At 39.5% G+C, this 27,732-nt stretch overlaps 2 protein-coding genes across 2 annotated transcripts in view; one reads left to right on the top strand and one right to left on the bottom strand.

The window, feature by feature from the left end:
* The window catches only part of parn (poly(A)-specific ribonuclease (deadenylation nuclease)), a 20,452-nt gene extending 12,572 nt beyond the window's left edge, over window positions 1-7,880 (top strand). Inside the window, exons 22-25 of the mRNA XM_088342141.1 lie at window positions 304-422; window positions 4,004-4,046; window positions 4,124-4,278; window positions 7,298-7,880. Of these exons, the coding sequence (XP_088198267.1) occupies window positions 304-422; window positions 4,004-4,046; window positions 4,124-4,278; window positions 7,298-7,344 (364 nt within the window). The 3' untranslated portion in view covers window positions 7,345-7,880. The remainder of the gene's footprint in view (window positions 1-303; window positions 423-4,003; window positions 4,047-4,123; window positions 4,279-7,297) is intronic.
* On the bottom strand, window positions 7,689-27,665 carry rexo5 (RNA exonuclease 5). The gene is made up of 18 exons (XM_088342140.1): window positions 27,575-27,665; window positions 26,693-26,953; window positions 26,353-26,479; window positions 26,146-26,269; window positions 23,431-23,541; window positions 23,258-23,343; window positions 23,071-23,186; window positions 15,484-15,622; window positions 15,196-15,393; window positions 13,847-13,929; window positions 13,660-13,768; window positions 12,818-12,913; window positions 12,619-12,753; window positions 12,449-12,541; window positions 10,717-11,011; window positions 8,970-9,139; window positions 8,755-8,864; window positions 7,689-8,683 (listed from the first exon to the last, which is right to left on the bottom strand). The coding sequence occupies exons 1-18, from the start codon at window positions 27,655-27,657 to the stop codon at window positions 8,617-8,619; spliced, it is 2,403 nt and encodes an 800-aa protein (XP_088198266.1). The 5' UTR covers window positions 27,658-27,665; the 3' UTR covers window positions 7,689-8,616.
* Between the last annotated feature and the right edge of the window lie 67 nt (window positions 27,666-27,732).

The following is a 27,732-nucleotide window of genomic DNA, read 5'->3' as shown; positions in this document are numbered from 1 at the left end:
AATTATGTTGCTGCTAAATTCCATTGCAGTACTGTTTCATTGCACTGTTCAAATTCTAGAGTTTCCATGCACATACAACTCAGGCAAGTCTCCAACTCTGTAATTTTTTTTGTATATTTATCCTGATATTATTTATTATTTTGGTTTTTGAAGTCTTTTATTGCATGTTTATCCTGGAGTGCCATATCTAATTTGGTTGTAAATAATGTTCAGTATTGTTATCAATGACAAATAGTCTAGTTTTGTTCATGTTTTTGGGGGGTCAAAAGCATTAAAGCAACCTGTTCATTGTCATTGCTACAGGTCTGCGAGGAAGCGCAGAGGCAGTCCCATGCAGGACCAGGGAAGCGGGGAGGCTGCAGACGGCTGGAGCCATTACTCGTACGGGGACAGCACAGGGGGCAAGAAGACAAAAACCGAGGGTGGGTGCTCCTGTTTTCCTTTATTAACTATACCTGGGGAGCACTGCATTTAACAATTATTTTAATAATCGATTAATTGGTTGGTTTATTTATTTCTTTTTTTTTTGATTCATCGATGATTCTGATTTTTTAAAAAACTCATTTTTAATGTCCTGTTCTATTCAAATATTTAAGTTTTAGACAGGTCCTAAAATAGTACACAAAACAGAATATTCTGTAATAGAAAACCATAGAAAAATACCCAGACGTTTGTTAAATAACTTAACAATAAACAAAAATGCACACAAATATAGCTGGCAACCATGAGGGTGTCCCATGCCCACTGCCTGAAGGTAGCTGGAATGGGCTCCAGCAACCCTACTGAGGATAATCAGGGCAGATAATGGATGGATGGCATACAAATGTATACGATACACCGGCAAATGTGTAAGATACTCTTTTCCTACCACCTTATCCAGAGCTCATATTAAATTTGGATTCATCATATAAAACAATACATTTTATTTTATGTGTATCATTCATGATCTTTGTCTCTATTTTTGCAGCACTTTATGTTCTCTTGAACATTTTTAACTTTATAGGGTTTTGACTGTTTGATGTCAATTTTGTTTGGAGTGATGCAAAGTTAATTAAAAAAGATATAATTTTCATTTTGTTTGGTCAAGTCATGTTTATTTGTATAGCCCTTAATCACAAAGTGCCTCAAAGGGCTGCACTGACCAGATTATTGCAAACCACAGACGATAGATAGATAGATAGATAGATAGATACTTTATTCATCCCCTAAGGGAAATTCACATTTCCAGCAGCATCCCTGAGCTGAGAACAATACAATAATAAAGCCAAAAGAATACAATATACAAATACCCAGTGTGACGTGCAAATGCCCACTTTAGCATGTTATATAGAGTAACTAAATAGTGCTACACAGAACACATAATGCAGTAAGATTCGGTAATATCCAATGTAGGTGGTGTGGTTTAATGTGGGCCTTTACTCTGCCGGGTGGAGTTAAAGAGCCTCATGGCATGAGGAAGAAAAGATCTCTTCAGTCTGTCCGTAGTACAAGACAGTGACAGCAGTCTGTCACTGAAACTGCTCTTCTGTCCGGAGATAATGCTGTGAAGCGGATGCGATGGATTGTCCATGATTGACCTCAGCTTTTTCAGTGCCTGTCTCTCAGCTACTGTTGTTAGGCTGTCCAGCTCTTTGCCCACAACAGAGCTCGCTTTCCTAGCCAGTTTATTGAGACGAGAGGCATCCTTCTTCTTGACGCTGCCTCCCCAACACGCTGCCGCATAGAAGAGGGCGCTTGCCACTACTGTCTCATAGAATATTTTCAGGAGCTTTTTGCAGATGTTGAAGGAGGCCAGCCTTCTGAGGAAGTAAAGTCGGCTTTGCCCTTTCCTACATAGAGCTTCTGTGTTGGCAGTCCAGTCCAGTTTGTTGTCCAGCTGCACACCCAGGTATTTGTAGGTCTGGACAAATTCTACACATTCTCCCTTGATGGTTACAGGAACCGGTATGACACCATCCCCTGATCTAAAACCTACATGAGGGCAAATAATACACAGATATTGTCAACTTAAAATATAGGTTATTCATATGCTATAGAATAGTAGTGTGTTTTAAGCCTAGATTTAAACAGTTCCACTGAGGTTGCAGATCGGATCTCAGGGGGAAGAGCATTCCACAGCACCGGGGCCCGAATGGAGAACGCTCTCGAACCTGCGGATCTCTTCTTGGCTCTTGGGATCACGAGTAGACCAGCATTTTCAGAGCGAAGTCATGTCATGCAATTTGACTTGTTATTCCAAGAGCCAAGAAGAAATCTAGTTTTTCTTCATTTTCATCTTCATTTTCCTCTTCCTTAGATTTTTTCCTTTCCGTCATGTAGGTTTCAGATCAGTGGGTGATTCAATCTGCAACCTCAGTGGAACTGTTTAAATCTAGGCTTAAAACACACTTCTATTCTATAGCACATGAATAACCTATATTTTATGTTGACAATATTTGTGTATTATTTGTTGTTGCAACATCCATTGCAGCCTGGTCATCCTAGAAGGGGATTTACCTTTTGTGCGGTCCTTTCTCAAGGTTTCTTCATTTTCCTCATGTTGTGGTTTTTAAGTTTTTCCTCGCCCTCATGTAGGTTTTTGATCATGGTATGGTGTAATAATTAGTCTGTGGTTTGCAATAATCTGTGGCCTGCAGCCCTTTAAGACTTTGTGATTAAGGGCTATACAAATAAACATGACTTGACTTTTATGAAAAGGTTCTTAGGGCGCCCTCTGCCGAAATGAAGTGGTACTACAACCCCGTAACTTCGCATCGAATTGTAATGTGTTTATTTTACTCGATTTAACGGTCTTAGTGGCTCATAAAACCAGTGTTCATTTTACCTCTGAAAAGTGATGGGTCCCGGGTACTCGCATGCCCAAAGGTTTATGTGTCCCAACAGAGATCTATGGGTCCCCAAACTTTATCGAGGTTGAATTGAATTGTAAATCGGCGACAAATATATATAATATAAATCCATATTTTCATTCAGTTTTAATCTTCACAGCTTATTGGTAATACAAATTAGTTATCACTTAAAGATTTTTCAGTTCACAACAATATTGTACATTATACAAAATAATATTTCTGAAATAATTATATTAATCTATATTTTCATTCAGTTTTTAATATTACAGTTGATTGGTAATACAAAGCAGTTATCACTTCAGATTTTTCAGTTCATATATTCTTCGTGGTTTGCTGTCCCGCCACAGTTGTAATGCCTTCTTAAGGTCCAATCCATTATCATCCTCCTCATAGCGTAACCAGGAATATAATTTAGTCCATTTTGGCAGAAAAATCCTTTTCTTGCTAGGAGTATTCTTTTGTTTATTTTCTTTCGTCGAATCTTTTGCTTCAACACGCGCGTTTTCCTTGTCTGCGCGATCTTCTGAAGAATTTCAGCATTATGTTTCGACTTATTACTGACACTAAAGAAATTACCAATTTTGTGTTGATTTTCACCTAATACTGTTTTTTTCGGGGGCATACTTAACCTACACCTTCCCTCGACGACAACCACCACAACAATGACGTAATCTCGAAGCAACGAGATCTCGTTTGCCGAGATCGACGCGCAGACGAAAACTCGAACGCGAGACCAAAACAACAATGGCGGATCTGCCTGACAAAAAGTTTGGAGTGCGGTAAATCTTTGTTGAAAAAAAAAAAGTAATCGGGTAATGACAATTTAGTGTCAAAAAAAGTTGCGTCCTGGGGACGCACGTTGATTTGACACTATGCGTCCCCAGCAAAAATGATGTGTCTAGGACGCAGGCAAACGAGAACACTGTAAAACGTGCGACACAACGCATCGATGAGGAAAATAAGTTGCAAACACTTTTGAAAATCCATTTTAATTGGTTTCATTGATCCTTTGGTGCAGCCCTTTCTATATAAAGTTTGTTTACCATCAGGTGTTCTTTTCTTTATTAAATCATCTGTCTGAACGGACGTAAAAAAGACAATTTTTTTGAAGCCTCATGATTTGCTGAATTTAAATACTCTTGATTTTTCTGTAGAAGTTGTGGAGAGCAAAACATCCGAAGGATGGCTTAAGACCACGTAAGTCCATGATTTCACCTCTTTTGCACATAAACCCTTTGGTAAATGTTATAACCTGCTCATGCTGTACACTATAGGGACACCACGGAGTCTAGTCCTGGTGCAGATGAAGGCTGTTCTGTAGACGCTGATTCGGCAAAGGACACAGAGGGGACGCTCAGCTGGCAGCAGGCCTCTGCTGCAGCGGCAGTGCCCGCCGCACAAAAAAGTCAAAAGAACCAGAACTCTGAAGGTATATTTATATTCGGTGTAGGTGGGAGGTTTCTGTTGGATCCCTTAACCCAGGGGTAGGGAACCTTTTTGACTCAAAGAGCCATAAAAGCAAAATATATTAATTTTATTTTGGGAAAGAACTACACCATATATTATGAGACAAATTTACTAAGTTGCTAAACCCGTGCCCCAGACAAAAGCTTAGTCTTCAGCACATTTATTTTTGATGATTTGATAAAAATTATTAAAAGAGAATAATGCCAGAGCCCGTGTCCCAAAATCAACAAACATAACACTTTAAACGTGTCTCTTTCTTGCAATTACTCAAGATCGGTTAAATTCATTTTGACCCTTTTTTACATACATATTGGTTTCAAAACCAGATGCAAGCAGTTATTTTGTAAAAACGTCACAACATTCTGCAAACAGGGAGCCTGATGTGCTTACCTTTGGCGCAAACGGCGTAGGGTGAGAGATGGGACGGAGTGCTTGCACTTTTTGCATAGGTCCACCCATCCCTCCCACTCACCCAATCAAATAACTAAGTTCTCTTCCGGTGTTTTGGCATATTTACAGTTTGTTCTGTGGATTCATCATAAGGTATCTGAACACTGAACACAGATTATATAGTAAGCTTTTATATAAAGGATTCTTAAGCTTTGTACAGCCAAAACGATTTTTTTTTTTTTGGGTGTGACACCTAGACTGTAAATTGCAGTGAAAAATGTGCCCTATATATTCTGCGAAGTACTGCTTCGTAATTCAGCTTTGGTTTGGCTTTGCGTGTATCTGAACAGTATTAATAGCTCATGTTTTGAACGAGATGGAGAAAATTTGCATGCAATCAAATTTGTCTGAGCCACAGGTACTCCTAGAAAGAGCCATATATGGCTCGCAAAGCCATAGGTTCCTGACCCCTGCCTTAACCACTAAGGTTGTACGGGGTTGTGGTGTGTGATGGGCAGCCACAGCCTGGTGGCGCCTATCCCTCTCCAGGCCAACAAATGTTTCCACCCGTTCTTGAACTGGGTACCTTTCGCGTGTTAGGCTAGTTCTGACCACTGCCCTAAGGCATTTTTAGGCACACTTTTATCCAGTATTTTGGAGTTTAGAAATATTTAGATTTTCCTGATTTCTGATGTTTACTAATTGATATGACTAGTCTAGCGCATGGGTGGGCAAACAATGGCCCGCGAAACATCAGGGGTTTTTTTTTAATCCGGTCTGCCAAACGCACATGTGAACGTATAATTTATCGTCACACTGATCACATAAGTGCGTAACTCAATTTTTTTTTTTTTTGGTCCAAATTGAGATTTTTGCCTTGATCAGCATCTCATGAAGAGCTGCACTTTTTGCTCAAAAGTGTCCAAGTCGGTCACTAATCATATTGCAGATTTTTAAATGGCACTTCTGACTAATTTGTGATCTTGATTTGGTCAGTTTTACCTTGGAATTGGCCAGAAATTTGAAAGTGCGCCCTTATACCGCAAAATATGTTCGATAGGTTTGGAAATGCCTACAGGATTTATGTGTGAAATTTTAAGATGTACCGTAGTTTTTCAAAAATTGATAATCCAATGGCAAGCATAACCGCAAAGCATTGTATGCAATGAGAATCGATCGATCGATCAATCAAATGTTACAGAATTTCTTCCCAAAAGATCGATTCATCATCAGCTACACTAAAGAGCTGATTCCCTCGTTGCGCTTTTTTTGCGTTTATTTAAATCAGGTCGATTTTGTTCTCTTTATTCTCTAACATTCTTGCTTGCACCGGGAGTAAGAATAGTGTAATTATGAAATCAAATTTTACGCCTTTTCATATGTCATCGATATCACTGTCGGGCTCATGGTTAGGTTTCGGCGTTCGCACCACCGTGACCCAGGTTCAATTCTCGTTGCATAAGTGTTTTGCGATTTTGGTCAGAATCATTGCGATAATAATCACTGTAAGGTAATAAAAGATGCATTGGCTATCAGAAATAAATATGGTAGCTCTTACAGTGGTATTAATTCCATGGGCCTTTATATGAGAAAAAATATGATAGACTATTTTGGGGGGGGTTGCCCCTTATTGTCAAGGGTGCCTTATAGTGTGCAAAATATGGTACTAATAACATGTAATTTTTTTTCTACAAGTAAGATTATGAAAAAAATGGATAGCTCTCTTTTCATTATGTATCAGATTCCAGACTCTCCTCGTCTGATCCTTATGACAATTTATTTTAACTTAGTGCGGCCCGTGACTTAAAATTTGCCTACCCCTGGCTTAGCGTCATGACAAACCATTTCTTTCTCACAAAGAGTTAGGCGATACTGGGAATTTATATCGGTGCTATCCAAGTAGATATATGATAGCATCAATTGAGGGCGATCTAATACTTTTTGATTGGAAATGTCATGTTTATTAAATACTTGAATACGCTCCCTTAGTTAGATTATACCTTTGAGAAACCAAGCACAAAGATTTTAGGCACTAAAAATGTTTCATGTTTTTTAAAATGACTACAATTCAAACTTCAACAGTATAAAATAGAAATATTTTTGTTACTAGTTTTAGAACAAAAGTCATGTTTATTTGTATAGCCCTTAATCACAAGGAGTCTCAAAGGGCTGCATAGACCACAGATTATTGCAAACCACAGCCAAATAAAATTAATAATATTATGTCTATTATACCTTCCTTTGCACAATCTTTAAAAATAAAGTCAGAAAGTGCTGCTTTTCCTTTTCGCCTCTATCATATTTAGCTTATGATAAGTGTGCATAGATTTGGCCCTCTCCCCTGCCTTGCAGGCAAGATGCAGCAGCAGGACAGGTAGGGAGATGTGCTAGAAGTCAGTCTCGCATAAACTTAGAAGGTGGCCTAGGTGAGAGAGAAAAGGGCTACGCTATCTACATATAGAAGCAGCACTTTGAGGAAATTGGTGGAGTATGGATCCCAGGACAGCAGTATAGATTTGATCCAAGTACTTACTTTCTATCGATATCAATATTTTATTATATATATTACACGTCTGTTTCCCCCCGTCCAGCTGCTGCAACATCATCGTCACTGTTTGAGGTTCCTGAGGCCTGGTGATCAAGAAGCGTTCAGTGACCGGGAACACGGCAGCTCAAAAGTGCGGACCAGCATATAAAGCTCACAAGCCATAATGACGGTTCTGCTTTTTTCAAACTTAGTCACACTCTTATTTTGAATTTCAAACAGTTATTTTATGCGTGACGATACTGGGATTGAACCGGCATGGTTGACTTATTTTTACCTGTGTACATGTAGGCGAGCTGCTCTATGGTGAACATGTAGTTTCCAACATCAGGGTTCATCGTAATGCCTGTTTTTAAAAAGCAAATATAAAACTGTCTTGTTTTATCAAGCATATCAAGAAACCACAACCACCATGTGATAATTTATTATGACACTGATTTGGACTTTTCAGGAGGTGCTTCTATGTTTTTTTGTTTTTGTACAGATGTTTGTTTTTGTAGCTGTATGGCAAATTTGTCAAAATCTATATAAATGTCGACATTGTTTTGTATGAGGTTCAAAACCTTTACTATTTCCCTGAAGAAGAAAAGGCAGGGAGATGTTAAGAATTAAAGAATTTTCTTACTAAAGTATCCTTGGTTATTTTGTACAGCCCATTGCTTTTGATAACTAAGACTCAGGGTTGTCAAAGCCAAACAAATAAACAAGGGCTGGACTTATGGAATGTTGACCGTTTTTGAAACGATGCATATAGTCTCGTGAAATTAATTGAATCCACTGGAAAGCCAACAAATATATTCCAATATAAACAGATAAAACAATATTTTCTAATGACTCTTAATAATCTGTAGTTTTCAACCAGCACAAAATACATATTTCCCTGATTGTAAAAATACCCATTACATGAACATTAAATGAAACTAGTAAGGCACCATAAATAGCTAACTTTCACAGAAGTGGGATAAAAAAAAATCCTTTCAAAGAACAAACTAGAGGCAATTTTCTCTCAAGAAGTATTGTACAGTTAAAACATACAATGATTTATAGTGTAGAATACAATGAATCAAGATCCTTTTGAGAGATCAAAAGGACACATTCTCAAGGGCCATGTGCGGCCTGCGGGCCTTGACTTCTGACACTGGGCTATACACTTGGGGGTAAAAGTTGAACATGTGGTTCTGGTCTTTAAATAGGGTTTGGGATAATGGGTTACAAACTAAGGTTATGTTTCATGATGAGGTTGAAATACAAAAAAATGACACCCAAATAGCTATGTCACGTATTTTAAAACCATCTGTATTCTAGAAAAAGTCAGTTGATAGTTTTCTTCAAAAGAGTGAAAATCGCAGGATCCTGGTCGGGCTGTCATTTGATTGTTGAATTTGACTTAATATCCAGAAGGCACAAACCAGGTGATGGTGGCTCTTCAGCACTGAAGAGACAGAAAATAAAAGATTAGAAATTTAAGTATTTTTGGAAAAAAACAAAAGGTTTGAAAAAGACCTGTTAGGAGCGAGCATCAACACAATCGACAAAGTGCATTCTGGGAGAGAGTTAAATACTTTTCCCAGGCGCTTGTCCAGCTTCTTCATCATGTGACACATTGCTCCATTCTGTATGGAAGACAACGCAGGTCAAAGTTTGAGGATACAACCTGTAAAAAGACATGTATGTGTGCTCCCCAGTTTGATATTTGTACGTTTAAATGTATTGTCGACCTGAGGAGGTTGCTGGTGTGTTCCGCTTCTTGAGTGGTGAGGCCCCTCATGCAGCCACATGCCAGAAGTGGCGTGTGCTGGGGTCAGGGCAGCACACGCCACGTACCGTTCCTCCCAGAGTTCTGCTGACGACTCGACGGCTGCTTTCTTTCCTTCACAATCCGCAAACTCTGTGGAAGAGAAGCCCAGTTTGCGTCACTTAACCCTCGTGGCGTGATCGAGTACATTATTTGGACGTAAACTTAAAAGTCTGATAACTATGTTTTTTTCATTTCAAACAACTCTATTTTCGGTGGCATCAGACCTACCTACACTTATTTATACCCACTGCTCCTTAGAACACTGAAATGCATAAAGATATACATAACATTTCTTGGTGAATATTTTATATGGCATAATTTTCGCTTGGAATTAGTCAAAAAGTGGTGACTTTTTTATATGCATACCATTATTTTACAATAGCAGTTTCCCCAAAATCCTATTAATTTTGTCAAAGAAACACTATTTGGGCTTAAGTGCCACCAGGTGGTGTAGTGACAAAAACACTCAACATTTTCAATTAGCAAACAATTGACCCTACAGCACTGAGGAGAAAAATACCAAAATTTTAGGAAATTCATGGAATTACACCAGGTTTACAATAGATCAAAGATTATAAATGATCTATTTATATACTCGAAATGTTGATGAACAAAGTCTTTACAATGTGGCCAGTCACTGTAATACATCATGCCAAGTATCATTGGAAAGTCTTCGAATTCAAGATATGACCATTTCAAAATATACTCATCAGAGAATGATTCCCCGCAAATATGGTGTGGTTATATTCACGAGTGTCCAGTAAATCCCACCACGTAAAATATTTACTCCAAAACACACGATAATGCCGACAGATTAAAAAATCCGCCCTAAAGCATTCCTGCAACTGTTTGACAATCTTTGTGTAATCTGCCTGTTTGGCTCCATTACTCCCCTTTGAAAATAAACAGACTCGTCAGATTATTTTCAATACATCCGTTTGACACCACTCTTAGCCAATTACAATTTTTTTTTTTTCCCTGGTCCTTGGCCTGTGACAACCTAGGAGGGCATGTATTGAAAAACAAAAATCTTTAGCCACTAGTGACCAATTCAAATATATATTAATAAATTGGAAATAAAATTCCAGACGTAAACATTTACGGTGTGTATTTAAATACAAATTCACAGAAATAAGTTATTTTTATCATAACTTTTTTCTCGGAATTATTTAAAAAATGTTCAAACAGATGTTATTTTTTGTAAAAAAAAACAATTCGTATGCACTTGTATGAAATTACAACGGGTAGCCCTGAACCTATTCAGGAACAATCCATTGTGGGAAAAAGAAAAATATAATAATTATGGATAATGGATAATATTTATTAAAATGTCAGCAAGAGAGAAGCCTGGCCTGACCTGAACATAATGATTGCCATTTTAGGCCTAATCTGGGCCAATATTCAGAGCCGAGTTTGGGCTTAAGATCTTACTTCTACTGAAAGGGGGATCACCACTTGTGAGGTCCTTTCTCAAGGCTTCTTATTTTCCTCGTGCTGAGGTTTTGAATTTTTCCTTGCCCGCATGTTGGTTTAAGATCAGGGGATGGTTTCATTGTAACCTGTGCAGTCCTTAGATGTTTTGTGATTAAGGGCTAGACAAATGTGACTTAAAGCCTAAATGTGAAATGCCTCCAAGGAAACAAAACAAATCCTAATTTACCACTCACGTATGTATGCATGGTTGGCCGGTCTTTCAGGTTTGCCCATCTGAATTCTTTCCACTGCGCCAAAGCGGCTGAACGTCTTTGTCAGCTCCTCGCGGCTCAACTCGCACGTCTTAATCGGAAGCGACGCAGACGCTTCACCGTTCACTGCAAAATTTCTGTCCGGCTTGTGTCCGTTGGCAATCGTGGGAAAGTTTAACTTAAGCACGTAAAGGCGCCGTGCGTTGATGGCGTCGTTCATCAGAGCGTCCAAAGTCAGGTCGAAATCCAGCGTCGACTCAGTTACTGGCCGCTGTACCTGAAACAAATGCATTCAACTACTTTTGACTTTCGGTTGAATCGTAAGTGCGTTGATGGCCCTCTGTTGTTTTGAAAAATAACTGGCACAAAATATATTTATCCATCCATTTTCTACACTGTTTATCCTCAGTAGGGTCGCAGGGGTGCTGGAGCCCATCCCAGCTATCTTCGGGCAGTGGACACCCTGAACTGGTTGCCAGCCAGTCGCAGGGCACATGAAGAGTAACAACCATTCACGAGATCACTCACATGTAGGAAAAATTTAGATCCACCAATCGACCTGACATGTAGAACCGCAGGAAAACCCACACAGGCATGTGGAGAACATGTAAACTCCGCAAAGGGAGGCCTGTAGCTGGATTTGATCCTGGTACCCTTGAACTGTAGGGTTGACGCGCTAACGAAATATATGTAGTAGCTTAATCAAATCCTGTGCTGCGAACGCTAACACGAGTTTGGGTTTAAAGCAGGCATGTCAAACCCAGTTTGGCAAGGGGCCACAGCCGTATCCCCCTAGTGGAAGGTGGCCAGACGTCATGTTCTCAGGTGGGTTGGATCAGAAATAAAATGTAAACTCCAAATATTTAGCTTTTTTTCAGTACTAATATTTATAATTATGCCTACAAAGGGATATTTCCTAAGCGCAACACATTTATTTACAAACCAATGATTTCTTATGTTTGGCATTGAATGTGTCAACAATGTGTTTATTTTAACAGTTGATTAAATTCAGCTTGAACCCACTCACCACAAACATCATAAACATAAACAAACTCAAGTGGGAGCTATGAATCATTAAATTCTTGCCTTAGTTGTCATACTGCTGTAAAATAAGTAAAGAAATACAAAATAATATATTTAGCAGTGAATGGGCAATAACATCAGAGCAAACTACTAGGTTAAGCCTACTAAGGCTGAGAAAATACTGCACAATACTGTCTTTAACATAATACCAGACTGGACATTAGCTGTTTTATATCCTTGCTGCCCTCTAGCGGCGGGAAGGAGCACTTTGTTTGTATTTATTTAAAAAAATCATAAGTCTTGATAAAAATGATTATTTTTTTTGACGTACTTAGAAATTTACATTAAAGTGGCATTTAAAAACGGCATTTTAAGTTGAAAGTGGTTCTTAGACAACGTATGTACTGCGCATCAAACCTGCTGTTACTGCAAGTGTCCAGTTATATGCTTTATAATTTAGCCTACTTTATTAAACTAAACTAAATATCATGACCATAGACTCAAAACTGCCCCCTAGCGACCAGAGAGCATTTGGTTTGTATTTATTTGAAGAAATCTTGCCTTTTGATAGAAATAACCAAGATACTTGCTTCTTTTTTGACATAATCAGAAAATTAAGGCGAGACAGATCTGGCCTGCAGGCCATAGTTTGACATGCCTGATTTAAAGTATTTGGTTGTATTGAGCTAACCTTCATGGTGAGTCCCAGCACACTGACACCATTTAGTATTTGCAGCGCTATCGCGGCTCCTTCTAGCAATTTAAACTCCACCACAGCATGAACCTGTAAAAACCAAAAAAGGAGACAATATCAAACATAACCCATTTTACATTATTTTAAGTCTTGTCAATCAAGCGCACCCTGTGTGTGGTGATCAGCATTTTGACGGCCCTGACTGAGCCACAGCAGCGGAACAATCGCTTCACTTCTCTCTCGGAAAAACCGGGAGGTAATGGTCCGGCAAACACTACGCGCATGTCTTGAAACGGCGATCCCTACTAAAACAACACTCAAGAGTTAGAAGGGCAAAACACACAAACTTACACAAAGACTCCTCACCTTGTGGTCTTGACTTGGAGTGACTTGTGACAAGGAAGACAAGCTGAGGACAGAAAAGTAAGGACACTTGCTCTGTCCCAGGAAAGAGGCCACGGCCTGTAGAACATTCCATAGGTGACGTTGATAAAAGGGGAGTTGAATGCTCATTTAAGAAAACAAGGAAAATGCAACTTCTCGTGCTTTCCCACTACTATGTAAAGTGGCCCCTCTACATACGAGCAACTCTAGTAACAAGATATTCGAGATACGATATGTCTTTCTAGCAAAAATCTTGCCCAACATACGAAAAAAGTTTCGAGAAAATATGTCAGAGACCACAAGTAGAGGGCCAAGAGCTTGAAACCGCTCAGCTCCAGCATCAGCTCATCCCAGTTAGCATGTGCGTTTCCCGTTATACAGACCTGATCCTGCACACTTGTGTCGTGTTTTTATCTTAGTCTCTTATGCTCCCTCACCCTACATGCAACGCTCACTCCTTTACCGCCACTATGCATATACCTGTTAGAAACCGCCTACTTCCTCCACAATAACTCCTTGTAATAAACTCACTTCTTATTTTGGTAGTATTATCGAATTCATCTTACTACCTTATTTTTATACAGTACTTTAATTTGGTTTAAATGATTTGAATGTTAGAAATCAGGAAGACGTGTTTTGTAGCTATCTAGGTTTATTTTGTTGAGTTTGGTGGGCCAGGAACGGATTAATTGGCTTTCAGTTATTTCTTATGGGAAACATTTGTTCAAGATGCAAAAAAATTCTAGTACTGTAGATCCGGGAATGAATTCATCTCGTATGTAGAGGAGGGGTCATTCAATTCAATTGAGAACTTCGTGTCTCACCTGTTTGTCAGAGCTGTGCCACTGCTGAATGGTCAACGGTATGCTGATGTCACTGCGTTTGCCCACATAACAGACAGACCTGCCAAGGCTCTGCATCACATCTACAAACCTGCATGCCAAAAGAAGGAAGAAGGACAAGATTACCTAGAAATTTATCGTAAATAAAACTGGTGCGTGCTAGTTTCACCTGCTACTGGGTGTGAGTGGAGCTTCTTTGGCTTCTTCTTTTATGGTCAAACCCCAAAGGTCTTCCAGGTGATCCTCAACAACCTTGCAAAAACAAGAAAAAATACCAAAACATGGCACAGCTGTGATACTTCATTCCCTTTGATGATGCTATTGTGAGTTAGAAGTTGCGAACGCACACAACTTCACAAGTGTTTCATGAATTAACAATGCAAACATAAAATATTTGGCTAACTAGCTGGGTTTCTTATAAATAACTGACAAATATGGCAGATAACACTTATACAGGGATACCCCAACATTCGAGATAAATGTGTTCCCGATCGTGCTTGTATCTAAAATTTCTCATTTTTCGAGCAGATCCCAAACCAGCTAACTAAAAAATAAAAAACTGTGAACTACGGAGGTACATAACAAGATAACTAAGTAAAAACCCAAGATTCAAACAACCAACGATTTACCTGACATATCTACTCAACCAACTAACTATCTAACTAGGTAACATTTACATACCTCACAAAGTAACCAAAAGACAGAATCATAATTGGGTAAACACTGTTTCTTAAAAGGACTTCAAAAGTGAACAATAATAGTTTACATTCTTAACTAGGTAGCTAATCAACTTATTGGTATCCCAAAACACTAAATACAAAACCAAATACCGGATGCACAAAAAAAAAATAAACTACCTACCAACTAATTGACCAAATAACTAACCAACTAGCCAGCTAGTTAACAAAAAAAGTAATAATCTAGCGGGCAAACTGACTGTCGGACTCTTAACTTTGCATAACAAAAGACCATCCATCCACCCATTATCTGCACCGCTTATCCTCAGTAGGGTCGCGGGGGTGCTGGAGCCCATCCCGGCTATCTTCGGGCAGTGGGCAGGGGACACCCTGAACTGGTTGCCAGCCAGTAGCAGGGCACAAAAGAGACGGACAACTCACTCGCTCAATCACACCTAGGGACAATTTGAACCGGCCAATTAACCCGACAGGCATGTTTTTGGAATATGGGAGGAAACCAGAGTGCCCGGAGAAAACCCACGCAGCCATGGCAAGAACATGCAAACTCCACACAGGAAGTTTTGATCTCATGACGTCAGAACTGTGCCTTACACGCGCTAACCACTGTGCCGCCATGCTGTTATCAAACAAACATAGCTGAACTAACAGCTGAGCATAAATAAACATTAAAGAATAACAATATGTAGGTATTTTTAACCTACTGAAAAAAAATACTCAGCTCACTGATTAAAAATGAAACTAATAGGCAAACAAGATGATTATTCACTAAAGCTTAGTGACAAATCAGTATATCTTTGAAAAGGATTTAGCTGGCTGTTACTTTCAGAGGTGACTTGCGTATGAAGTATTTGGCCAGGTCCAAGGCGGCCAAGGCGTCTTCCACAGGATTGTGTCCTTTCTCCTCCTGAGTCTGGATGCTCCTGCCGAGCACCACCTCAGCCAGAATCTTTAGTTTGAACTTCTGGCCCAAGTTCCTCTTGTAGAGCAGCGACGTGTCAATCACGTAAGGATGGATCATCTAAACCGTAAAGGGCAAATGCAAAGAAATCATGAAGACGCTTCGGGTTTTCAGATATCAGTTTGAGTTTTGACGCATCGGTTCACTTACTTTGAGAGCCCGGAGGTCGTTGATGATGTCGTGACCCACAAGAACAGCATCCGGCGGCAACAACGTCCTAAGCTTCACTTGTACCTCACGCAGACTTGTATTGACCGGGAGCAACATGGCTGCCGTGATGCCAGAGAACCTGACACAAATTAACTGATCAAAATATCTTGTGTCTGTTATTTCAGATCAATCAGCTGATCTGTAATGAGCTGTATCCTAAAATGTGGCTAATATGATGTCATTTTTAATCAACAGGAATTAGAAAAATGGCTTTTCACTCAGATGGGATAGAAATGGGTTGATTTTGCTTCTTAAATCATATCTGCAAAACGAATCAGAATAAAGTGTTGAGTTTCCCTTTCAACAGCTGATACGTTTATTCTGCTTGCTTGCAAAAAGAATATAGTTCTGTTTTTACTGTTGGACACCTGCACAGCAGATTGCATAGGATGCCAGGGTTGTTCATCATTTTGACTATTATTGCTCAGTATTGTTCATTATTATGACCATTATGCACTCTTTCCATCATTGTCACTATCAGCCAAAATGTTTCCTGTTCTTTGATATCCACACCCCTTAGGGTGGATGTGCTATATATAACCAAGATGATTTAATAAAAAGAAACTGCTAAGGGAAGGACCTTTAGAACAAAGTACAATCTTTGCATCTGGAGGGTTTTTGTATTGTCCTCTCTTGATGTCTTCTCTCCTTGTTTTGAGTGTCTACTAAACTATCAACTCTTCAACAGCTGATCAGCTAATCAACTCGCTGAGTAGATTAATGAAGTGAAAATGGATAACTGTAGTCCAACAACTAGCAAATTAACTAATCGACTATTTGGCTTGGAAGCAGGCTAGCTCAATAGATAATTTTGTACCAAATCAAAGCAAAATAAATAATCATCTAATCAATGAACAATTAGCCACATAGATAAATACCATTACTAGAGACCATGCTGCCATATCACGCAAACTACATGATTAACTAATTATCAAAACAAGTTCTCTATATACTGTTTGGATGCCACTTAACAAAACAGCTTACTAAATGATGTTGTAGAAATTGGAGGTCCGATAATCGAGAGAAAAGTCTTCTCATATGTGGATAAGAGAAATAGACAGGAGCCAGCCTCGTTACGGAGGGAGATGTCACTTTATTGATGCGTCAATAAAGATCTCACAGAGCTAGGAACATGACAATGTATTTAAAGCTGGTAGTGACGATTAGGCTTCGATTGAGTACACCCCAAAAGGCGGTCCTGTATCACGTATCAAGTACAGAGCGTCCCGTCCCTTGCACGCTATCTTCAAGGAAACTTAATGTCTGCCAAGAGTATCTTCAAGGATGTCTACCCGACCGTTTCCCACTACTGTAAGCAAGTCTTTCTAAATTTCTACATGTATGCAAATCCATTCTACATTTGCAAGTGTATTTACCACAACAATGACTGAACAACAAACTAAGCATTGAACTACTTTCAGTAATCAGCATCAAACTAAAGTATTACATAATTTACTAGCTCATGAAATAATTACCCGTAAAACTACCCTAACTAGCCAAATAATAAATCAACTACTTACCTACAGGTATAGAGCAGGAAATAACTACATAGGTGCCAAAATAACACTTTTTTGACCACCAAATTGAAAATATTGTGACTAAGACAGTCATTTCACAAATAACAGCAAAAGCAAATTAACCCCGGATTAACAACAAAGCTTGCTACCTAATACTCAGTTGGGGTAAATGTAAGGTATATTAAATCTAGTTATTTGTAATTTTCTCTGTTATCTCTATTATTCACGTCACAAATGGCTCTGATGGAATGTACTTGAGTTCATACTATTTTTATTACTTATTCTCTATTTTTCTACTCTTTTATATGATTCTGTTTAAAATATATGCACACTTTCAGTCTTTATTTTGAAGGATACAGGAAAGTCATCTTGGTATGTTTTTACAACTGCTTGACTTCTTCCAAATAAAAACATTCAGGTCACTGGGCCACGGTGAGAAAAAGGGAGTCATTCAATGGAGTGGGTCCGTTTTTCTCCCCGCGGTTACTGGAGGCCTCCTGTTGATATCAAACCTGCATCTTCCTTGACTCTCATATCAGCCAAAGATTAATATCCCAAATTAATCTGTCATTTTGGTGCCGAAACCCGGGACGTGACCCACAACAGTCGTCTGACTGAGGAACGGTCTGGAGGGAGAACTTTTCAACAGTTTTTTTTTTTCAAACAAAGGACCACCTGACTGGTTCCTTTTTCTCTCTCCCATCGAGTTTCAGTCAACGACCTGGGAAAACCGTTCTTCGAACAAGGGGAGGCTGATCTGATCAATCAGGTGGGATGCATTTTTGATATTAAGATTAAAAATAATTAAGGAAAGCCATAAAATGAAATAAGAGGTTGACAATTGGGGATTCATTAGCGAATTATTAAATTGGTTCGAGGGTTGTGCCTCACCGAGTCAAATATGATTGTGTATGTCCATATATATGTATGATACATATATATATGTGTGTGTGTGTGTGATTCATATATTGACGAGCCGATTATCGGATTCGAGGATTCGCCTCATCGCTAACGGTGTCGGTAGCCTGTACGATTGATTACTAGTCTCAATCGAATGAAACTAGAGGAATAGGCCTCGTTTCAGTTGCTGTTAACGGAAAGTTAGACGGCACTTTTATGATATTACTAGAGGAATTTGCCTCGTAAATCAGAGAGAGAAGACAGGCATAAAGTGGTTCGCTTTTGAGAATATATATAATCTCTGCAGTCGGCAGAGTCCTCTGTTTGAAATCGTCTTAAAATGAGCAGGCCAAAATAAAATAACCCAGAATAAATACGTGGCTTCATTAAAGTGGGGAGTATTGTAGGAGTCTGTCTGTGGGCCCTATGTCTGTCTGTGTACGTGATTTATGTATCTGAGCTGTTAGTTACTTTTTGCATGTCCCTAACCCCTCCCGCATTCCTCTGGTGTCCTTTGTCTTATGTGTTGTGTACTGCGCAAGCGCTCGCCGGCCCACGGAATTATTCCTGCGTTTTGGAGGGGGGGAGAAAGAGAGGCAGAACAAAGGATTCCTTTACACTCTCCTCTCCTTTTTCACTTGAAAATTGATAATTTAAGAAAGAAGAAGTTAGGTAAAATACAATTTGGTAATTTTACACGGATAAATTAAAAGCAATACCAGGAAATAAAATTAATAAAAAAAAAAGAAAAAAAAAGGCCATTTTTAGTTTAAAATTAGCAAGTCAAAGTTTAATAAGATCAGGAATAAGCTATTGAGAGATACTTTTCTTTGTGGGTGACATTTGTTTAAGAAAAAATGGGCCAGGCCCAAAGAAAGATGCTAGCAGAGGACCCAGATGTGAAATTTATGAATAGAATACACCCTGATAGTTCAAAATATTTGGAGAAATGGCTAAAGAAAGGTTTTAATCAAAAACTGAAGGAAATAGAGACAAAGCTCGAATTGAAAACTGAGTTAATTCACAGGAGAAAGGAAAGGGCTAGGAAGGGAAGAGACACAAGTGAGATAGACTCACAGATAGGAATATTACATCTGTGGATTGATCAGAGTAAGAAAAGAAGGATGGATATTGCTAGCAAGGAAGAGAGAAAAATGTTACGCATGAAGATTGAAGCAGAAGAAGAAACTGGGGTGAATGGAGAGATAGTCAGGAACAGAGTGAGGAGAGAACAGGAGCAGAACGAAGCGAGGGTTAGAGAAGAGGAGTATCAACGTACGGCTGTCAGCGACAGGCATAAGAGGGATGAGCGAGCAAAAGGAGGAAAAGTTGGGGGTGAAGAAAGAGAAATTGAAAAGCACCACTCTACAATGGGAGGCCGCACCAGAGGCAAGACTTTTCAAGCAAAGAATGAAGAGATGAGTACATCCGCTCCAAAACAAACGGCGAGGATCAACATAACCACCACAAAACCAGCCAACTTGTACCCCCAACTGCCTGATTCGTCCGTACCAACAAATACTATATATCCAATGATAGCTGTTGCAAATCCAGCTTTCGGAGTTTTGGGCCAAGAAAGACAAATTCACGTTTATCGCCCTTGGACCCAAACTGAGATGAAAGAAGCCTGTGCTTCCATCCCTCCTTTAGAGCAGAACGTGGGAAGATGAATTGAAGCACTTAGGGAGCTTGTCAACAGCTACAGGTTAAATGGCCCAGAAATTGTGACGGTCCTCAGATACCTTTTAGGATACAGGGTAGGACGGGTTATGGGGAACTTCAACCCCCTCGATGTCAACCAAGTCGCACGTCCATATGGAGATGATTTGACTGCGGATTTCACCCAAATTATGGACCGAACAAGAGAAGCTTTCACCAAGCCACCTGATTTTAGCTCCGTCACCCAATGCCGCCAGGAAGCAGGAGAATCAGTCAGGCAATATGTCGAAAGGCTGACGGAGAAAATGAGAAACTGCAGTGGAGTCCAAGAAGCTGAAGCCCCGGATACACCTTTCCAAATCATGCTAAGGTCGGCTTTCCTAGATGGTCTGGAAGACAGCATCGTCAATAATATAAGAAAACATCTGATCACCTGGAGAACAGCCACAATGAGTGATCTAGTGACACACGCCATCCACGCTGAAGATCTGAAGAGGAAGAAGCAAAGCCAGACAGCTGTTTTCACCATAACAACACTACTTGAAGGTCTTTCCGCCGCTGGAAACACCCCATCTGCGCCGATGTATTATGAAGAAGGAAGAAGAGGTCGTGGAAGAGAGTACGGCCGGTTAACCGGAAGAAGGAAAAGACGTCCAAAGAACAACAACAACTGCTACAATTGTGGAAAATATGGACACTTCGCAGATGAGTGCAATTCCAAGCCGAAACCAAGACATTATCATAAAAATAATAATCCTCAATCATCCGAAGATTGACTAACCGACAGAGAGATAGACAAGGAGGAAGATGAGGAGAACTTTGATGAGACTAAAGATCTGCTACCAACTCCCATTCTGGATCTCAGTGTATAGTACCGTTAGGATTACAAACCTATTTTAAAAATGTTTGTAGATCTTGTTTGGTTTGTTGCCGACACAACGTCCAAGGTAACATTAGGCCAAAACGAGGGAAGACCCCAGCTGGGACTTACCCTTTTGAAATCGTACATATGGATTACATTGAACTGTCTAAAAGTGGTCCATATAAATACTGTCTTGTGCTTGTTGATTCGTTTTCAAAATGGGTAGAAATTGTACCGTCAAAATATAACAATGCACTTTCAGTTGCCAAAGCCATTTGTAAACACATCATCCCAGAGCATGGCATTCCAAGAGTGCTCTGGAGTGATGTCAATGACATTATTGACAACATGGCTACCCATCTGGGTATAACACTCAGATACCACTGTTCCTATCATCCACAGAGTGCAGGGCTTGTTGAAAGAACTAATGGGACAGTTAAACTAAGACTCAAAAAGACAATGGAAGAAACAGGCAAACCATGGCCTGAATGTCTAAGTCTAGTTAAAACATATATGAGAATTACACCAATAAACACAGGCATCACACCATTTGAGGCTGTGCATGGCAGACCTTTCCACCTTCCAATGTGGGAAGGTCAGCCATTCTCAGAAGAAAAAAACCAAGCAGATCCAATGAAAGAGTGGTTATGTAAACTATTTAGAGAGAAACAAGTTGTGTCTGCAAATGATCTGCCGCCTGGTTCTATTCCTTTGTTTCAGGAGACAGTGACTCCTGGTGACCTGGTGCTCATAAAAGTGGTGAAAAGAAAGAGCTGGTCCAGTCCACGTTGGGACGGGCCATATACAGTCCTGCTCACCACGCCGACAGCTATCAAGATAGCTGAAAGAGACACCTGGATTCACCAGTCACTGCAAAAAAATCACCGAACTCAAATAAACATGCTTGTCACCATCCTAGGGTGGGGACTCATCCTCACCCTGCTCCTCTTGCCAGCCCAATCGATGCAAGCCAACATCCGCACGAAAATTTGGGGTCCAGAAAGCCAACAAACGACATGTCCTGTCATAAAGCCAATAGAAGGGGAATACACCTGGTCTGGAGGTCCGGTATATCCCTAATCATGGCCCTCCAGACCAGGATGGCAGTTGACCTCGCTCTGGCCCCTCAAGGTGGTGTATGTGCACTGATAGGAGAACACTGCTGCACCTACATCCCGGATGAAAACACATTGACCCAGGAGAAGGACGTTCAGCCGGGATGGCTCGATTGGCTGTACTCTGGCAGCTGGTCCCAGATTCTGGTGAAGATCCTGGCACCATTTGTCGGAATCCTAGTGATCTTTATTCTCCTGTGTGGCGTATGTTCTTGCTGCATCGTGCCCATGACAAAGAAGGTGGTGTCAAGAATGTTTATTGCTCATATGTACCATTACAAATTGATTTCTGTCCCACAATACTCTGATGATGATGATACTGACCCAGACAGCGTTGTCTAATGGACTTATCCCTACGAACTAAAAGGGAAAACCCCCTCACTGTATACACCACTGACACACGAAGATCCGAGTGGGTAAGGCCGGTCGGGCCCCTGCTTACACCGTCGTCGGCAGGCGACCTACGATGTCACACAGGCTCGGGTTAGGCCCTGTGGGGACCAACGCGCAGGCAGGATTTCGTTTTTTTTTTTTGTTTTTTGTGTGTTTTGGTTTTTGTTCGTTTTAGCTATGATTCTTAAAGTTAACCATCACTTATTACTACTATGTTTTCTATGTTTTATAAGAAACACTCTCGACCTCATAAAAACGAGGTGGGAGGAGGGGAATTTTTTCCTTTACGAAGGTTTTTCGCCCCTCCACAAAGCTACCTACCTGATGGATTTCTTAATGATGTGTAAACTTGAAACCTCTGGTATTGTTTTCATGGATGTTCTTCGAAATTTACAACAGGGGGGAAATGTAAGGTATATTAAATCTAGTTATTTGTAATTTTCTCTGTTATCTCTATTATTCACGTCACAAATGGCTCTGATGGAATGTACTTGAGTTCATACTATTTTTATTACTTATTCTCTATTTTTCTACTCTTTTATATGATTCTGTTTAAAATATATGCACACTTTCAGTCTTTATTTTGAAGGATACAGGAAAGTCATCTTGGTATGTTTTTACAACTGCTTGACTTCTTCCAAATAAAAACATTCAGGTCACTGGGCCACGGTGAGAAAAAGGGAGTCATTCAATGGAGTGGGTCCGTTTTTCTCCCCGCGGTTACTGGAGGCCTCCTGTTGATATCAAACCTGCATCTTCCTTGACTCTCATATCAGCCAAAGATTAATATCCCAAATTAATCTGTCAGTAAATAACTGAAAATATGGAGGAAAAACATAACATCTAAGCAACAAACTAGATAACTAGTCAATGACAAACTAAATAACTGGAAACATAATCATTCACCAATCAGGTAGAGAATTGTTTAGTTGACTAAAGAACAAATCATATTCTCTATCGCTTGATTCGTAATACCACTGTGTTATAAATGTAATCTATCTATGTTTTGATTCTTCCTCTTGGTTTTAAGTTGGTTTTCATTCATGTCGACTGAAAAATTGACTTTTTTTCCCAGGCTTACTCTGTGAGGTAGTTGAGTATTTTGTTTTCTGGCTTAACTAGCTGGTCCATCAGGCAGTTTCCCTCGCCATCCACCAGGGAGACTCGAGTCAGCTCGTAGCCGCTTGCAGTGAAACACTGGCACATAAGACCCATCAAAAGTTGTGAATTGGTAAGCTGGTGAGGTTTAACCAAAAAGAGATTTTTACCATTTCACAGTCCAACCCAAAAAGAGGGCTGGCATCTGTGATTTCAATGCAGTCGGTGCATACAAAATCCTCAAAGTTTGGCTGTCCTGATGCAGACGACAAACGGCAGAGGGACAGAAGGGAGATACAAATGAGAAAAAGTCAGAGGCAAAAATCTTTATATTTTAAATTACCTTTCACAGGGTAATGCCGCTTGATCATCTCTTCCGGCGTTAGAACGTATGCTGTTAGGCCACGCTTGACAATACCATACTTGAGGACCACAGGGTGTTTTCTCAACACTGCTGCAGACACACAGACACACTCAAAAGTTAAACAGTTTGGTGACAGGTTAATCTTCCATCCATCCATGCATTATCTGTACCGCTTATCCTCAGGAGAGTCGCTGTGTTGCTGGAGCCCATCCCAGCCATCCTCGGGCAGTGGGCAGGGGACACACTGAACTGGTTGCCAGCCAGTCGCAGGGCCTACAAGGACAGACAATTCGCTCGCTCATTCACACCTAGGGACAATTTGGACCGGCCAATTAACCTGACATGCATGTGTTTTGAATGTGAGAGGAAACTGGAGCGCCCGGAGGAAACCCACGCAAGCACGGGGAGAACATGCCAACTCCACACAGGAAGTCTGACGGGTTAATCTTATATTACGTAATGCTAATGGTAGAAAACCATCCATCCATTATCTGCACCCCTTATCCTCAGTAGGGTTGCGGGGGTGCTGGAGCCCGTCCCAGCTATCTGCGGGCAGTGGGCAGGGGACACCCTGAACTGGTTGCCAGCCAGTCGCAAGGCCCTCAGAGACAGACAACTCACTCGCTCGTTCACACCTGCCAATTAACCTGAAATGCATGTTTTTGAACTGGAGGAAACCCACGCAAGCACGGGGAGAACATGCAAAATCCACACGGGAAGGCTGGTAGCTGTATTTGAACCCATGACCTCAGAACTGTGCCACGCACGCGCTAACGACTGCGCTGCCGTGCTGCCCTGGAAGGAAACCAGTGCTGTCAAAATTAAGGCGTTACCTGAAGGTAGTTCATAGCTTAACCATTTAAATCTACTTGAAATATTTGACACAAAAGGAAAATAGTGAAAATATTCCATTGGGTTAGTGCCAAAGTACTTCATATTGAGTAACTTAGACAAATTAGTTAGTTTGGGACTAAACTAATGGGTTACTGACCAACTTTGTGATGTGCATTGTTGATTTAGTATGGGATTGAGTGATTATTGAATAATTAGTTTGGACTTGTGGGTTACTTTGTCAGCAAATGAGTGTATAAACAAAGAGTACTCGACTTTGCTAATATAGATAAGTAAGTATTTTAAGGAAATAAATCATAATAATAATGTTAGGAAAGTGTTTCAATTAAATCATGAATGAGTCATTAATTATGAAGAGAAAAAACGAGTAGCTAGTTAGTCAATTAATAAAACAGAGCTTTCAAACATTGAAAATCCTATTTTGGAATATGTGAAGAGATTTTTGAGGTGTTTTAAATTTTTGGTAGGAGCGTTTAAGAAAGCCATTTTTAAGTTAAAGTAGTTCTTTGACCAAAAAAACAAAAATGTTACTCAAAAGGTCCAGCAGATGGCACAGTATATTCCTTTGATTATTCTAATTATTTGATTATTATTTTTTGCTGCTAAATGATATTTCCCGATTTTTTCATTGCACTATTTTTATGATGCACTTTTAAATTAGGCCAGTCTGCAAGCACTACCTTGTAAATACGTTTCCCGATTTATTCAGACATTCTTATAATCTTATCTTTCTCCTTTTAGTCTTTATTACATGTTTATCCTGTAGTACCATTTCTAATCTTGTTGTAAATTAAGTTTACTGTGTTGTTATCAATGACATTAAACAGACATTGTGTAATCGCTAGTTCCTCCTAGTGGTACAGTAAAAAAAAAAAACTTTATTCAGTAAAAAAAAACACTTATGTTATATTTTATAAATATTTATAGGTTTAAATATTTGTATTGCTTTTACATAGTGGAATCCATCATGCTTTTCTGGTAGCTTGCTGCTAAGCCATGCTCAACTGGCAGTTATTTGTTCACATTAGAAAGTGCCATCTACTAGATCAAATATTACACAATGTACTTTTATTGACAAGTCTTATCTAAAACGTATCTAAACTTTATTCTATGTAAAACCCGATTTGCGTGTGTGTATGTGGCTTATTGGCTCCACAACGGCTGAACTAATTTACGTGTAATTTTACACAGTGGTACTTTAGGCTCCTGGGAGTGTTTTCTGCTAGGTTTTGGTCAAGTCCCACCAATAAATACCAACAACATCAATTAACATCTGCTTTCCTGTACAAGCGGCTATGGCGCTCCATCTGGCTCTTTGGCACTCTCGAGTGGCTCCCTGGCACTTTTTCAACAAACCACGGCCCCAACAACCTTGCCCAAGTAGAGTGCCAAACCCGACAACGCCGGGCCTTTATGCTTGTTCTAACTAATGCACCAGAAATAAGCAAGGAATAATTGACATTGTGATTACAACAATGAACATTGCTTGATTTTCTTCCTCCTGATTGTTGTAGTTTTCATAGAAAATGTGTATTCCATAATTCTCTATAAACTGTATGCTGTTAAGTATGGAAGATTGGTAGTTATACAAACAGCACGTTTTGGCATATTTCATTGTATGAAAAGTGGCAAGCAAAAAAAAAAAAAAAAAAACAGATTTGATGATAGTAACATGTGTTTGTACTTAGTGTCTAGAAGCCCTTCTTTGTGATTTTGTGCATTAACGCCACCACCAGGATTGGAGTGCACATACTGATGCTTTTCAGAAAATGTCATACTGACCTTTTGAGGACTACAATAATTGATTGCATATGTCTTTGTTGACATTAAGTGTTTGCTTACCTTTACGAAGCTTGTTATTGTCCGTTTGTTTATGTAACAGCGATGAATGTGCTAATGCATCCACCCGACTGCTGAATATTGAAGAAAGCAGGCTGCTGCTATTTGATGAAATGAGGGTCAACCGCTGTTAACAAAAAAAAAAAACACATGAACGTCAACTCTTTTCGGTTCCTCAGTAAAGATACATGTTCCATAGATTTGACCCACATTACTGTACTTGGTCCTCATGTTCCTAAGAGTGATGTAGTGTTCATAAAAGTCCCTCTGGCTCACATCCTCCACCACCACTATATTGACACATTCTACACGTCTTTCCCCGTGAAGAACAAACCAACTGCAAAGCAAACAAAACAATTTTTTAAAAATTAATTGCTCAATGACAACCACCTGATGTTCGTAGTCACTGAATAATTCACTTCCTGTCCCAACAAACTCACTTATGACGTTAAAAATGTTTTACACCAAAACATTATCCATATTAAATATTTATGATGCAGGGTGTTATTTTCATTCTCAAGTCATTTTAAATAATTAGGTACATGATCACCTTGGGTGTCTGGTTCCGTTGCCCAAACCCAGAGCAGCAAAATGCAGCAGTTCTGTCAGATCCTCAGTGGTGATGTGATCTCGCAGGCGGTCGGGAAATATGGAGATGTACGGGGCAACATCCTTTATGTCATTGACATTCTCATTTTTGCTTTTGAACTTCTTAGCCATGTGATGGTCATGGTCATGAGAATAATGATCCCGATCCTTTTTTTTCTTCTTTCCATTGAATGATTTTGACGGCGAAGACTCCATTTTGCAGCTGATCTTGATGAAAAATAAATCCAAATGTCAATTACAACACTGTTAATGCTGAAATGCTTTTCTTGTACCATATCAGTAAATACAGTAACTGAAGTTAATTTATGAGTGAGATCAGTGGTTGTATTAGTTTTTAAGATAGAAGGTTAATGAATCAGTAAATAGATGATCCTGAGTGTGTAGATAAGCCAATGACACATGTTAGAGTTTGAGTGTTTTTTTTTGTTTTTTGTTTTTTTGGGTTTTTTTTTTTTTGTAAAATGATGGGAGGCAGTGGTTAAGTTACTTTGGAATATAATAACTTAACACTACAGTGAAACAACATTTCGAACCACGAGAACATTAGTAGGTAGTATCCTAAATTAGCAAATCAGTGAGTAAATTCAAAATTTTGAGAATTCAAAAGTATAGTGATAAATGAGTGAAATATGCATGAGTTATCAAATAGGTCATTTTGTTAAAAAGCAAGCAAGCCTTTTAACATATCAATCACTCTTTGACTCAAACAAAGAGAGGGGAAAAGGAAATACACCGGGTATGATTCTGAGTTAATACATGGTTGTTGATTAAGTAGGAGAAAATAATGCCAAAATCAATCAAAATGACACATGTAATTGATTACCATGTAACGGAGATCCAATGCATTCCAAAACTCACATGTTTAATGTTACGAAGCACGGCAACGACAACAAAAACTTCCCACATGAGGGTCGATGCGGACGCACAATGATGACGTAAAATTAAACGGAAGTTTGAATTAATAAAAAATATATTGACAGG

Source organism: Urocampus carinirostris, chromosome 8 (assembly GCF_059441175.1).
Source record: "Urocampus carinirostris isolate Australia breed hairy pipefish chromosome 8, RoL_Ucar_1.0, whole genome shotgun sequence".
Taxonomy (NCBI): Eukaryota; Metazoa; Chordata; class Actinopteri; order Syngnathiformes; family Syngnathidae; genus Urocampus; species Urocampus carinirostris.
This window is presented reverse-complemented; position numbering and strand designations above follow the sequence as displayed.

Bases quoted from the DNA above. Each gene is read 5' to 3' on its own strand.
- rexo5 (XM_088342140.1), bottom strand. From the start codon at position 27,657: ATGTGGGAAGTTTTTGTTGTCGTTGCCGTGCTTCGTAACATTAAACAT. The intron at 15,394-15,483 runs GTAAGTGAACCG...TTTACGGTTTAG, and splicing joins ACGACCTCCGGGCTCTCAAA to ATGATCCATCCTTACGTGAT. The intron at 13,930-15,195 runs GTAACAGCCAGC...TGTTTTTGCAAG, and splicing joins TACGCAAGTCACCTCTGAAA to GTTGTTGAGGATCACCTGGA.